The sequence below is a fragment of the Perca fluviatilis genome, chromosome 12 (genome assembly GCF_010015445.1).
Source record: "Perca fluviatilis chromosome 12, GENO_Pfluv_1.0, whole genome shotgun sequence".
NCBI lineage: Eukaryota > Metazoa > Chordata > Actinopteri > Perciformes > Percidae > Perca > Perca fluviatilis.
This window is the reverse complement of record NC_053123.1, coordinates 8,385,841-8,399,474: the sequence shown is the minus strand read 5'-3', so window position 1 is coordinate 8,399,474 and position 13,634 is coordinate 8,385,841. Positions and strand designations below refer to the sequence as shown.

Below are 13,634 nucleotides of genomic sequence, written 5' to 3'. Positions count from 1 at the left end.
CTGGACTGCTTGAGTTACATTATGAGCGAAATGATAAATGACCCTGGTTTGGGATTTTGACGAGTTTATGTGAAGCCCTTGTGGCGTCTGGCACGGCCAAGTCACACTCGACGAGACTCGTATCTTTTGAAGCCCGGTCTGACATGACAGAAGTTTAACTTTCTTTTTAAGACCCTCAAGTGACATTAGCGGCAACTTTTCTCTGGCAAGCCAAGAAACAGCTGCAGCACACACACAAAGCATATTAGGAAGCCCCTTTAACAACTATTAAGCAAGATTTGGAGTGAAGATGGAGCATTTGTGATGCAAGTCGGAGATTTAACCGAAGGCCCCTAGGAGAAGCCATGGACAAAAGACGCTGGCCCCAGTCTCAACAGGTGGATTAAGATAAGACTACAGCACAATCCAAAGAAAGCTCCATTGTCCATCTGCGTTTCCCCTTTTAAATGTAGGGTTCCACAAAGAAGAAGTGACTTAAAACCTCTTCACTGAGTTTTTTTTCCCCTTTGAATTTCACAATGGATCATGCTGCTAATGAGTGACCACTGTTGTTGACTACAGTTACCCACTTATCCTTTTGCTAGTCCCAATCACTTTTTTGAACTTTAAATCTGAAAATGAGCTACACATAAAACACATGGCCAGGGTTTGGAGTGCTGACATATCAATCTGGCATTGTTTATATTCTGCATTAATGAAAGTACTATTACATGCTTATTGTTCTGAGTGTTGCAATCAGTGGGATGGGTTGTGTACTATGTTCCCAAGTCTTGTGATAGTATGGGTTTGAACCTGGTTGCATACTTTCAATAAGTAAGACTGCGTGTCTCAAAATTATAATTGCAAAGCACATGCTCGCTAAAATGAAATCTGTTCATCCACAATTGAATTTTGGAATGGCCTTTAATATTCCTCCATGAAACAAACCTGTCTTTACAAAGCTGGAAGTCTGTACGCGAGCTGTCCACTTATGGGCACACGTGGCACAGTTGACCTGTCCGTGTATTTTTAGAGCACCACCAGGGCCTCAGTGTCAAAGGTTCATCTGTTATCAGGCAGCATAGAGCCATGGCTGCATGCCACCCTGGTGTATGTTACCCACCCAAAAATGACTCCCCACACATGGAACAGTCTAAAAGACGACTGACACAATATTTTAGCCAAACGTTGTGCAGTTACCCAAACTGCTTACATGCAACCAGCAGCTAAGCAGAATGCCTAACCTTTGTGTACACAGAAACATGGACACACAGTATGTAGGAACTGTAGGAGTTAATAAGCCCAAACTCCTTTCCTTGGATCCTGGATTCCTTTTGGTACTGCTCTTTGACCTTTAATACGATCCTATGGTAGGTGGGCTTTATTCATAGAAGTAAACACATCATGATGTGCCACGGAATTATAATATATATTTGTGGACAGTTTTAGGTGCAACTTGACCCAAATGATCCATTATTCCAGTATCTATTTTCAAACAGATTTTTCTATCACTTTTATAAGTTATAACAGCCTACTGTAGACACCTACCACAATATTAGGACTACTGATGATGTGTTACATTCAACAATAAAAACAAAGACTTACACATGGTAATATAAAGGCTGATTCTACAATTTTAGGCTACACTAGACTATACTTGTATATTTCATAGCATTTGGGCTAGTTTTAGGCCAAATAAATTGACTGAGTAGTTCCACTGAATTTTGGCTTAAAAACAAAGTTTTGACCTTCATGTTGGTAAATAATAATACAGTCTACAAATAATATCTACAGTCCATGCATATTTTGTTAAATTGACATCAGCATTTCTAAAACCCTGGCTGGTTTCATGCAATACAGTATTTATCATAGAAAAAGAGATTATATTATATATTTAATTTTCCAGTGGCGGTATCCTGAAAAAAAAAAAAGCGACGTTGCCCCTTTAAACCCGTCCAGCTGAGCGCAGTCAGGAAGTTGCGCAGTGAGCTCGCACAGGCGCCGTCATCAACCATCAACACAGTCACGTTTGTGTGTTATGATGTCTCTTCTCTGATTCGGTCGGCTTTCCCGTCACTGTGGGGAACCAGCGTCGATCCGCTGCCGAAGCAACTAGCTCCAGGTTGACGGTGTGTGACATTTCAACCCGGTCTCAGGAGCATGGCCGACGGTCCAGAGGCGGATGTTGACGAGCCGCCCAGTATCAATTTCCCTCCGCTCATCACTGTCTCCGATCTGCCCAGTGCCACTGCTGCAGGTAACCATGGCTCAATGATTCATCAGCATGTATCCAGCATGGGCAGGGTGTGGAAGAGGACAGGAAGACAACAATAACCAGGCCCATAGATAGCTGCTGGGCCAATTATCCGAATCTCTCCCCCCTCCCACCCCCCAAAATAAAAATGATCTAAAACAAGCCAAAGCCCTAATCTTGTTAAAAGCACCACTTCTGTGAATGTGTTAAGAATCTAACGTCTAATGTAACAACAATCCACGCGACTTATGCACTCATAGCAACATCTATGACACAGATGTCAACCCAGATGTGGTGTTGTTGAGGATGACTCCTGTCTGTGTAATGAGGTGTGGCTCATGGAGTCAGTAAACATCTTCATATGGACTATGTCTGGAATGTTTGTTGTCATAGCGTACACATAGTTATAATGAATGGATTTAGACAAAGGTTTGACCAGGGGTCACCAACCTTTTTGAAAGTGAGAGCTATTTCATGGGTATTGAGTCATGCGAAGGGCTACCAGTTTGATACACTCTTCTGAAATAACAAATTAGCTCAGTTTGCCTTTAGTTATATATGATTATCAATGATTAATGATACTCATCTATGTGAAGACACTGATCATGTTAATGATTTCTCACAATAATTATCAACAATGACTTAACAAGGTGGGAAACAGATAATATCAATATTACATTTTCATTTTTAGAACAGGCCTGAGGTCTACTCATGTGGTCCTTGGGGGCTACCTGGTGCCCGTGGGCACCATGTTGGTGACCCCTGGGTTTGACCATTAGAGCTTTGAATGCATATTTACTACAAGTGTTGGGCACAATAATAGTAACACCTGCACAATAAAATGCAAGTCAACGCTACAGCCCGGCAAGGTAACACTTTACAATAAGGTACACAAAAAGAAAGTTTGTGTTTAAATAGCTTGACTGTGTCAGAGGGCTCTGGATTTAGTTCTGACATTTTACAACAATCACTAATTCTTGCCACGTTTAGCAGGGACATTTGTACAGTTATGCAACAAAATAATGTGCAGTGAGAAAAGCCCTCTGAAATGCAGGGTTCTCAAACATGTGCAGTATGCTTGGTGTATTTTCACTATACAGTCTAAAACATGAAAACAATTGGAGATCTGTGCTGAAAACAAGCAATTAACTACATAGCATACATTAGCTTATTTAAAAGATATGATAGTGCTTTGTAGACTAATAGCAATGTCAGTATTTTGTATTGATTGCACAACAAGCCATAGTTTGGCAGTTTCTTATCTGTGTGTCCTCACCAGGCCGTAACCTAAAGGAATGGCTCCAGGAGCAGTTCTGCGACAAACCTCTGGAGCAGGATGACATGCGGCTGCACAATGCGGCCTACGTCGGAGACCTGGACACCCTGAGGAACCTGCTGCAGGAAGACAGCTTCAGACGGTGGGAGGGAGGAATACTTATAATATGAATATAATCATTTGGTTGCATTAGTATTGCACTTTTGTTAACAAAGTGTTTTTTATTTTTTTATTTTGTTCTTGTAGACGTTTAGAATTGTCTTTGTCCCTCAACGGTCACACTGTGCTGTGTGCTCCATCTCACTGCAGAACTGGCAGCTTTTGTCCAGAGTGTTCATGTGTGGCACTAAGTGGTTTGTGGTTTCTGTGCTGTGTGGGTTTATTCGGTAGGATTGCCGAGTGACAGCCTGAGAGACACACATGCTGTACAGAATATGCCCTTACACATCTCTACCGCAAAGCAGTCTTGTGCTGCATAACACACGCCATATCATGTCCTTATTGCCTTACTGTGCTATAACCAAACACATCCTTTTCTCAATATGTGAATCGTGGTTGATAGTTTGTGACTCAAACACTTCACTGGCATTGGGATACCATCCATACAGGTACTGAAACTTGTCAGAACCAGACGGGACCATTGTACAGTGGTCAGCACTCAGTTAACCCCAATCCCACTGTGGTTGTATGCAGCACTCATACTCCACACCCAGCCAACCCATTATTACTGGCTTAGGGCAGTCCATCTCCATTCCATGTGGTTTACAACATGCTGGTATTTCAATAAAACACGTTTTTTCTCCCTGCCCACCCTATCCCAACATGCTGGAGGCAGTAGTGTTGAAAGCAGTACATTTTAGCAGGTAGCTGTTGTAAATATTTAGTTTGTGATGACCACACAGCAATGATATTTTTAAGACATTAGTGTTTTTAATGTGGTTTTATGGTCATTGGCCTGCGTTTAGGGCGTACTCACACTTGGCCCAGTTAAACCGTGCCCGAGCACGTTTGACCCCAAAGTCCGGTTCGTTTGACTAGTGTGTCCGCTCCATGCAGTGCCCGGGCACAGTATGCTAAATCTTGCCCGGGCCCGCTTGAAATGTAAATGGACTATTTATATTGCGCTTTTCTAGTCTTAAAGTTCCATGACATGCTGCTCTTTGGATGCTATTATATAGACCTTAGTGGTCCCCTAATACTGTATCTGAAGTCTCTTTCCCGAAATTCAGCCTTGGTGCAGAATTACAGCCACTAGAGCCAGTCCCACAATGAGCGTTCCTTAGTATGTGCCATTTCTGTCTGTAGCTATTGAGGAGGAGAGGGGGGGGTTGCCTTGACCAACTGACACTTTGCTCGTTTGAAAGCCATGATGTCTCTCTCTCATGGGTGGGCCAAATTCTCTGGGCGGGCAAAGCAGAGAAAGGGGAGGTAACCTTGCTCCTTATGACCTCATAAGGAGAAGATTCCAGATCTGCCCATCTGAGCTTTCATTTTCTCAAAGGCAGAGCAGGATACCCAGGGCTCGGTTTACACCTATCACCATTTCTAGCCACTGGGGGACCATAGGCAGGCTGGGGGAACTCATATTAATGTTAAAAAACCTTATAAGGTGAAATGTTCATGCCATGGGACCTTTAACGACTACTCAAAGCACTTTTACATAGTACAGGAACTACATGAACCACCAACCTTCCGATTGGCAGATGATCTACCACCTGAGCCAGGGCCGCCCCTGCAGTGAAAGAGGTGGGCCAGGGCACAGTTCGGTTGGACTCGGGTTAGGTACACATCAGTGAAATCGCTAAACGTGCCCAGGGCTGGTTCTTCCATTACAGATGAACAGGAATTATTGTCAGCGAGTCCGGCAATGTAATGACGTACTGTAAGCATGCTGTGGCCCTGAATGTTTTATTGCAGTGTGTGTGTGCAGGCCAGCGGGGGAGTGGGGAGGGGGGACAATCACGCTCGGGCACGGTTCAAGGCAACTGGGCCAAGTGTGAGTACGCCCTTATTTTAAAAAAAAAAAATCATCAAAAACCTAAGAGCGAGCGTGACAAATCCAATATGTTGGATCTAAGGATACAGCTAATAACCAGTCCCTTCTCTCCCACTGTGCCAGGCGCATCAATGAGAAGTCTGTTTGGTGCTGTGGCTGTCTGCCCTGCACCCCTCTGCGGATCGCAGCCACAGCGGGACATGCTGCTTGCGTGGCCTATCTGATCGCCCAGGGAGCCGAGGTGGACCTAGTTGATGTAAAAGGTCAAACGGCCCTCTACGTAGCTGTGGTGAACGGTCACCTGGACTGCGTCCGGATCCTCCTTGAAGCCGGAGCCGATCCCAACGGAAGTCGCCACCACCGCAGCACCCCGCTGTACCATGCTGCCCGGGTGGGAAGGCTGGACGTACTGCAGGAACTCATCAGGTGAGGTTAGGAGAGGATCAGTCTAAAACCTCTAGAGCTGCAAAGATTAATTGATTAATCGACAACTGTTTTGATAATTGATTAATCGGTTTGAGTCATTTTGTCATGAGAAACACAACAGTCCATCTGACTCCGCCAGATGGATTGCTTCGCATTTGCTCGGCATATCCATCTGGGAACTTTCCGTCGGAGAACTTTTGGGAAGGGGCGAAAATCCTGGTTAGCTTGATTGGAGAAACCATCTGTCTATCACCTATGTTGGTGATCAACCAATCAGATCAACGGCGTATGAAAATACAACCACAAGCCCCTGCTGCTGCAGGCAAAGCATAGCTCGTTAGCTCAGCAAGCAAGCAACATGTCGGTAAAGGATATTTGCCGTTTGTGTAACGAACAAAAAGTCCCCCTTTCAGGTTCCCGGTCCATATTCCAAAAGAAGGATCCAAGAGAAAAAAAGCATTAGCGAGCAGCTAACAGAATTAGGGCTACCGCTGTCTGAAAATACTGGTTAGCTGATTGGATAAACCATCTGTCTATCACCACCTAAACCCGCCTCAAAACCAACTCTGATTGGCCCGGTCGTTTGGCGAACGGCTCCAAATGTTCTCTGTCTCAAGATGCCAGACTGATCTGCGAGTGGAAAACTGGAGCTCGCGAGATCAGGACGGTCTCACGAGGCTAGATTGTCGAGAGGTCAGCATTTTGATCTACTGCTCTGTGATGCAATGTGTTCCACTGCTTCAGGCAGCAGTTTGGCTATTTCCTGACAGCTTCTTCCATCTTTCTCAAAATGCACAAAATCAAATCATAGGCTCCCGCTGGTCAACAACAGCAGCCCACATGGGACAGTAATCACATTGACACGTCAATATTTGACAGGAAAGACATTCTAAAACGGAAACAAAGTGTCCATTTTACCCACAAAGTTTTGATCTAGACTCACATGCACAATATATTGGCAAAATGTGACCCATACATTTGTAGCAAATGCCTTCTCTAATATTATTTCAAGATAATCTTGCAGTTAACCAATCAGGGCTTACTAGCTGTTCTGTTCTTACTGGTGTATTACTCTGATTTACTGTGATTTTTATGATTATCAATTTGTTTAAATGTATTTATTTATTTTGCCTGTGAAGCACTTTGTGACTCTGTCTGTGATAGGTGCTATTTAAATAAACTTCACTTACTTACTTTTTTAGTATATATGTATTTTCTTCAGAGGGCATCCAGATAAAAAAAAGAAAAGAAAAGTAAAACTGTATCCATGGTCCCCCCCCCCCATCCAGGTTCAATGCTGATGTAGACATGGACCACCAGTTGGGTCCCCGGCTCCTTTTAAGTGCTCGCACCTTGAACACGCTGGTGGTGTGTCCTCTCTACATCAGCGCCGCCTACCACCACCTGCACTGCTTCAAGCTGCTGCTCCAGGCCGGCGCTCAGCCTGATTTCAACTACACGGGGCCCGTCTGCCAGGAGGCCCTGACCCGCGGCCTGGCCTCCTGCCTGCTGGATGCTGTGCTGCGACACGGATGTGAGGTGGCCTTCATCCGCGTGCTGCTAGACCACGGGGCCAACCCGGCCCTCGTGCCCTTGGACGGGACGGAGCTGGAGGGTCCTAATCGGAGGAAGGTGGATCCGGAGGCGCTCAGGGTCCTCCTGGAGGCGAGGAGTGAGTAAAATCTGTGAATATACAGGCATCAGTGAGGACCTATATTACCAGGGTGCGATTTTTGGGACACACACACACACACACACACACACACACACACACACACACACACACACACACACACACACACACATATATCCCTGCTTCTGCTGAATTATTTTTATCCCTGGTGGGGACAAACTGTATCCCCCCTCTCAAAGTGACCCCCAATAGACCATATTACAGTATATACCTAAAATAGAAGTTGGCTATTTTAAACCAAGTAAAGCGCTGTAATGTGAGCACATAGTGCCACAGAACGATAAAATCTGAGTGGCAGTTGTTGGTTGTATTTAGCCGCTAGGGAGCTCCGGGACGCCGGCTACCAGCGGCAGTTGTTTAGCCACCAATAGTTGACTCTGAACCGGGTACAGGCACCTTTCAGGGCCCATGGGAGTTGAGTTAAGCCAGAAAAAGTGAGCGTCATGCGGCGATGACAGTTAAAGCAACACCAAAGATCCTTGTACCTTAAAATAAATCGTTTCAGTGGTTCATCAACTCGTAACAGGGTGAACGGCACTTCTGCACTCGCTTTGCAGCCCTCTATCGGCTATAACCGCACTATGTAAGTTTGCCAGATCGGATCTTTAGTTTGAATGAGACATAATGGACACAATTCCGCTTCCAACCTGTAGGGGGACCGAAGAGGAAAAGTTCTTTGGTGTTGCTTTAAGTTTAGGCTCAAAACGACTAGTTAAGTTTAGGAAAACGATCGGGGTTTGGATTAAAACACTCCCGAGGAACGACCACAGATTTCCAGAGTGAAAGTAATTTAGTTTTTCGCCGCGAAGAGAACTCCGCTCTGCGGCTTGAAAGCGCTGTGTTTTATGTGTTTTTTATTCATTTTGAGATTATTTTCCATTGAATATTGAAGTTCATAAATAAGTCTTTTGGCATGCCTGGCACTGTAATGTCCGTGGTATTGTAAGGGGGATTTAATTCTTGCATGTTTTGTTTAGTTGTGTGTGATCAAAAAACATACAACATACAATACACCCTGTATATTACTAGCCAATAGTTCAAGGAAGAGTTTTATACAGAGTTAGAGGTAGTCAGGAGATAGTTCAGGAAAAATCCCAGCGAGCACTATTCCAGGCCGATTACTATTAACAAGTTGAAATAATTTTTTAAGAAACTTCAATGTAATTTAGTTGATTTTTAATTGTCAAATGAATGTGTTTTGAGTTTTACTGATTGTGGTCAGTGCTTAATTTGTGGGAGGTCCCGGAGCGCATCCGGCGACTCAGAAAGAGGTAACGGAACAAAAAAATAAAAATGACACGGCCTACGTAGCTTCTCTGACTAAAAAAACCTAAACAACGCTGTGTGTACATCAGGGCAATGTTTATTTTTATTTCAGAGCATGTACTGCATCGGTGTGAAATGTAAAAAAATAAAAAAAATACACTGCAACAATCGTTTTCACAAGCAGCAATTATCCATCGGACTATTAAATTAACCAAGAAACCCACCGTGGTCTGCACATTCTGGATCGGCAGAAACGCTTTTTGCTTGTTTGTCCAGCGTATTTGAAAAAGTTAAGCAAACTTTGTTGTCTTTTTGACATTTTTCCCCTTTTTATAACAGCAGTCTCAAGCAGCACAAGCGCTTGTGTCACTTGAAGTGCAGCGCCGCGCTGTTGAAGTGTCTCCCCTCCCTCCGTCCCTCTCTCCGTCTTACCCTCAAAATTCACCTCAAAACGCATCGAAAATGCAAACACAAGATTTTTGTGGAACCTCAATGGGGAATAAAGACTAACAAGTCAGATAACAACATTGAACGCTACACAAACAGTAATTTATTTTTTTCATTTAGGAGATTAATTTTTCCTGGTGACACAGGAGGTGCCGGATCCAGTAAAAAAGGTTCCGGATCCAACGTCGGAGGTGCCGGAACATGTTCCGGTGTGTTCCGGCTCAAATTAAGCCCTGATTGTGGTTGCCTCTTAACATCCAATCATTTCTCCTTTGTTCGCCATGCAGTATAGAATTCTAACTAATATATACACTTTTTAAAAAAGTTTTGCGCAGAGGTCCTTTAGGGAGATCACTTGATTGCTTATTTGAAAAGCAACCTACTTCTTTCTATCAACTATTCTACATCAGTGGGCAACTGTGCATTTTTTGCAGCCCCAGGATAATAGTGAGTCCCACTGTGCACCTGTAAAGAGGAAATAATCTCACTGAGTTAATAAATGACTTATGTTGCAACTGTGGTTTAATTAGCATGCACCATTGGTCCTTTCTAAAAAGACATTTTGGCATGCTACAGTAGACACCGGTGTAAAAATTATCTATGGCTGAATTCTATTTTAACAGCTTCAGTTTCAGGCTTTTGATATTGTGCATACTGGCTCACTGTCACACTGTCGTGACCCTTGAATAGATCAGAGATGTGCTTTAACTATATATAAATGCCTGTTGTGAAAAAGGTCCATAAGGTACATTGACAGAAGTTGTTCAAAATAGGATAGCATTTCCAGTCTATTGCCATTTGGTTCAATAAACATAAACTTAGACATTTCCATAGTGAATCTGTTTTCTCAATTTGAGACTAGAGTTGTACCGATACACCAGTATCTGAAACGCCTCAGATACTGCTTAAATAGCTGGTATCGCGAGTACGCGAGTCCATGCCCTCATCCGATACCAGATAATTTAGCCCCAAAGAAAATCTATGGCATTAATTCTCTGTATGTATTTGTTAATGTCTCGTTGTCGGACGATACTTAAGTTTAGGTGCCGGAATCGGTATCGGGAAGGACAAAATGTTATTGAAATATCTCTAGTTGAAACATAGTTACGAATGTAACTACGGTGCTGTGAATCCTGGATGACCTCCAGGGTTTTCAGTCACTTGCAAGAAGATTTTGTAGGAATGATCTCGTGCATGACACCGGAAGTTATACCCGAGCCCAGGGTCATCCTGAGGTCTGTGGATAGAAGTACTCCACCTGTGCGTGTGCATGATGGAAGAAGATATTCAGTGTATAGCACTGCCTCTGGTGGTCAGTAAGAATGAAATAGAACTGCCTTTACATGCCATAGGTACCTCTTTATGCATGCTAGAATTATACTTATATCCATTGTGTCTCACCATTTGTAGACCGCTCAGACAATAAAAGACTAACAACATGACTGGCCAATAACAATGTAAAAAGGTCCAGATTTAGTTAATTGAGTGATCATTTGACAAATAAACTGATCTATAAACCTGTGATCGGGGTTCACCTGACCCTCCAGTACGGTTCTGCTGCAGCTGCTGAGGAGATCCGCTCTTTGCTTTATCTCTTCCCAGAATTCCCTCGCAGGCTGACACACCTGTGTCGCATCAGGATCCGCAGAGCGATGGGCAAAAATCGCCTAAACCACATACCCTCGTTACCGCTACCACAACCCATCAAGAACTTCCTGCTTCACCAAAACTGACAACCATCCACCTTCTCTTCCTCTACAAAGCTCTTCCAACCCAAACCTTAAAAAAACAACCTCAGCCAATCCCAACACCAATCCCCCAAATAGAGCATTTTGTGGACACAATTTGCTAATTGCTTATTATTTTCTGAGAGTAAACCGTTAATATTATTTTTCAAACATTTTGAAGTTAACAGTTATGTAATACTCTAATCTTCCTATTACTGTAATAATGTATTGAAGTGCTTCTTAACTTATCATGAAGCCTTAGTACTGACTTGTGGTAACTGTATGTGTAAGTGTTTGCCTTGTGACTTTCCAAATCACCGGTCTGTGTTCCGGTCTTGCTTCAAATAGCACTTTTCATCTTAACAGCCATAATAAGGATGTCATTTAGTTTGAAGCAATGACTTAAACATGCCATATATTAAATATCCCGTTCAGATGCAGCTCCTTGAATTGCTCATTTATCTGTTTTATGTAAACTTGGATTGTAACCCTTTTACCAACTCTCAGCCAGAGCGAATGTGGCAAAATGTGCAGCATTTCTGTATTCTTAAGTTTAAGTGATCACTAGCATGAAGTGCAAGGATTAAAAAGTGCCCTCTAGATAAGATATGTATTGTAATTCCACTTCTATGATGCATTAAGCACTTTTATTCGTTTTTCTGTTTACATTTGGTGCTGGGCATGCCTTAACATTGAGTTTTGGAAAATGGCCTCAATAATTGATCAGACCAGAAATACTAAATGTAAAAATTGTAGATTTTTAAGGAAGAAAAATGAACAAAAGCTTAAAATGAGCAATTTAAGGTCCTGGGTCTCAACGGAAACACTGCTAGGAGAAAAGTTTACATTCTGGGTCTAATTACAAATGTACATGTTACCGTCGTGTGAAAAACTTGTACTGTTTAAGCATATTCAACAAAGCTCTATCAGAATGAAATGTATTCATGTTGAATAGAATAACTTTGTATCTATTGCACAGAAAGCTGCTTTCTCTGCGAGTCCGTTGCGCCTATTGGCTTCTGTGCCTGTCTCTTGCACAGCTTTGTGTCGTTTCTCACACATTGTTACTGGACAACATGAAACGTCAGTGCATGGTTTCTTCTTTGTTTGCATCCAGTAAATGTACAATTATTCTCTATTCTCTCCTGTATGTTTTGTATCATCTAAAACCTCTTAGAAAGCACAGCAGGTCTTCAAAAGTACAATCACTTTCCACGCTTCCTGTTCTGTTAGCCATCTCCTTCAGTGAACATGAGAGAATGATTCCCTCTACTTTCCTAACGACTCCTTCCAGGATGTGTTCTAGTCCAAAATATCTCAGCCAGTGTCATGGACAGAATCTCTGGAGTATAGGTTCGGTTAAATTTAATGGAAGAAAACCACCCCTCTGTCAATATCAGGGCAACACAACCCGCAGATGGTGTGGCCTTTTGATCCAGCAAAGTTAATCAGCTCTTGAGGAAAATTCCCCTCATATAGAGTACATTATGTATCCTTTTTACAGGTTCATACCCAGGGATAGTTAAGTCTGTTTCCAAAAATGTGTCCTTAAATGAAACGGATACAGTGAAGGTGAGCAGATTGCCCCTCTGTGGATATTGAAGAAGCGCTGTTCATTATTCCTAGCTCCAATGTGTAAAAGAGGGCTAGTTTCTCTAACGCATTATCTTTTTTTTTAACCCAGCTGATATGGTGGCTTGTTGAATAGTCCTAATGTGTTGCACACTAATTTGATCATTCAACCGACTGACATCTATCTCTCTCTTCTCGAACGCCTGCTGTCTTGTTGTTGTCTAATTCTCCCTATTGTCTCGTAACTTCCTCCAGAGAGAGAGAGTAATACAATTGAATACGAGTGTGATAGAGCTCTGGATAGGGACATTTGTTATTGTTGTGAAGCTGAGAAATGAGCCAAGATGTCACGAAGTTTGAGAAAACCACAATTTGGTAAAAACCCAAACTAGCCCCATGGAAAATGCCGAGCCTGGGAAACTCGAGTGGAAGCAGCAGGAGGCACAAGGGCCGAGGGAGAAGAGGGCTGTCGATCCAAAAAGTTCTAAAACTGGACGGTGTACTTTCTGAAAAAGCCAAGGGGGGGATTAAAGATTTTCTGCCAACATGTTTCAAAGAAAGATTCTTTTTTCAGAGTAGAAAAAAACCCAACATTAAGACAGTTACATGATCCATTAAACTTATGAATGAGACTTTATTTTATTAGAAATGTTTGACAATTCAATAGCGACAAAAGAAAAGTGAAGTTTCTTTCACAATTGTCACATCAAGTCTCTAGATGGCACTGTCTTCCTTTCAAGCATGGCAGACGTCTCTGTGTCTCGAAATGTCTCTTCTTCCCTTTACTCTCTTTCCTCTCGTTTCTCTTTCTCCCCCATCTCTCTGCCTTTGTCTCTCTTTTCTTCCTATGTCTATGTCTGAATCCTCTGAGTTCACTTCAGAGGATTCAGCCGTGGACCTCAGCATGTGTCCTCAAGAGCCTCATCCTTTCAGAACTCATTGAAGCAAGTCTTTCATTAACAGAACACACACACACACACACACACACACACACACAC

The 13,634-nt window shown here is 42.9% G+C and overlaps 1 protein-coding gene across 1 annotated transcript; it reads left to right on the top strand.

Annotated features, from left to right (window-relative positions):
* Nucleotides 1-1,949: 1,949 nt before the first annotated feature.
* asb1 (ankyrin repeat and SOCS box containing 1) lies at nucleotides 1,950-12,202 on the top strand. Its single transcript, XM_039818800.1, has 5 exons — nucleotides 1,950-2,236; nucleotides 3,513-3,651; nucleotides 5,629-5,931; nucleotides 7,221-7,603; nucleotides 10,940-12,202. Exons 1-5 carry the CDS (start codon nucleotides 2,140-2,142, stop codon nucleotides 11,068-11,070), a joined length of 1,053 nt encoding a protein of 350 aa, XP_039674734.1. The 5' UTR covers nucleotides 1,950-2,139; the 3' UTR covers nucleotides 11,071-12,202.
* The last annotated feature ends 1,432 nt before the right edge of the window (nucleotides 12,203-13,634 follow it).

Bases quoted from the DNA above. Each gene is read 5' to 3' on its own strand.
- asb1 (XM_039818800.1), top strand. From the start codon at position 2,140: ATGGCCGACGGTCCAGAGGCGGATGTTGACGAGCCGCCCAGTATCAAT. The intron at 2,237-3,512 runs GTAACCATGGCT...TGTCCTCACCAG, and splicing joins GCCCAGTGCCACTGCTGCAG to GCCGTAACCTAAAGGAATGG. The intron at 3,652-5,628 runs GTGGGAGGGAGG...CCACTGTGCCAG, and splicing joins CAGGAAGACAGCTTCAGACG to GCGCATCAATGAGAAGTCTG.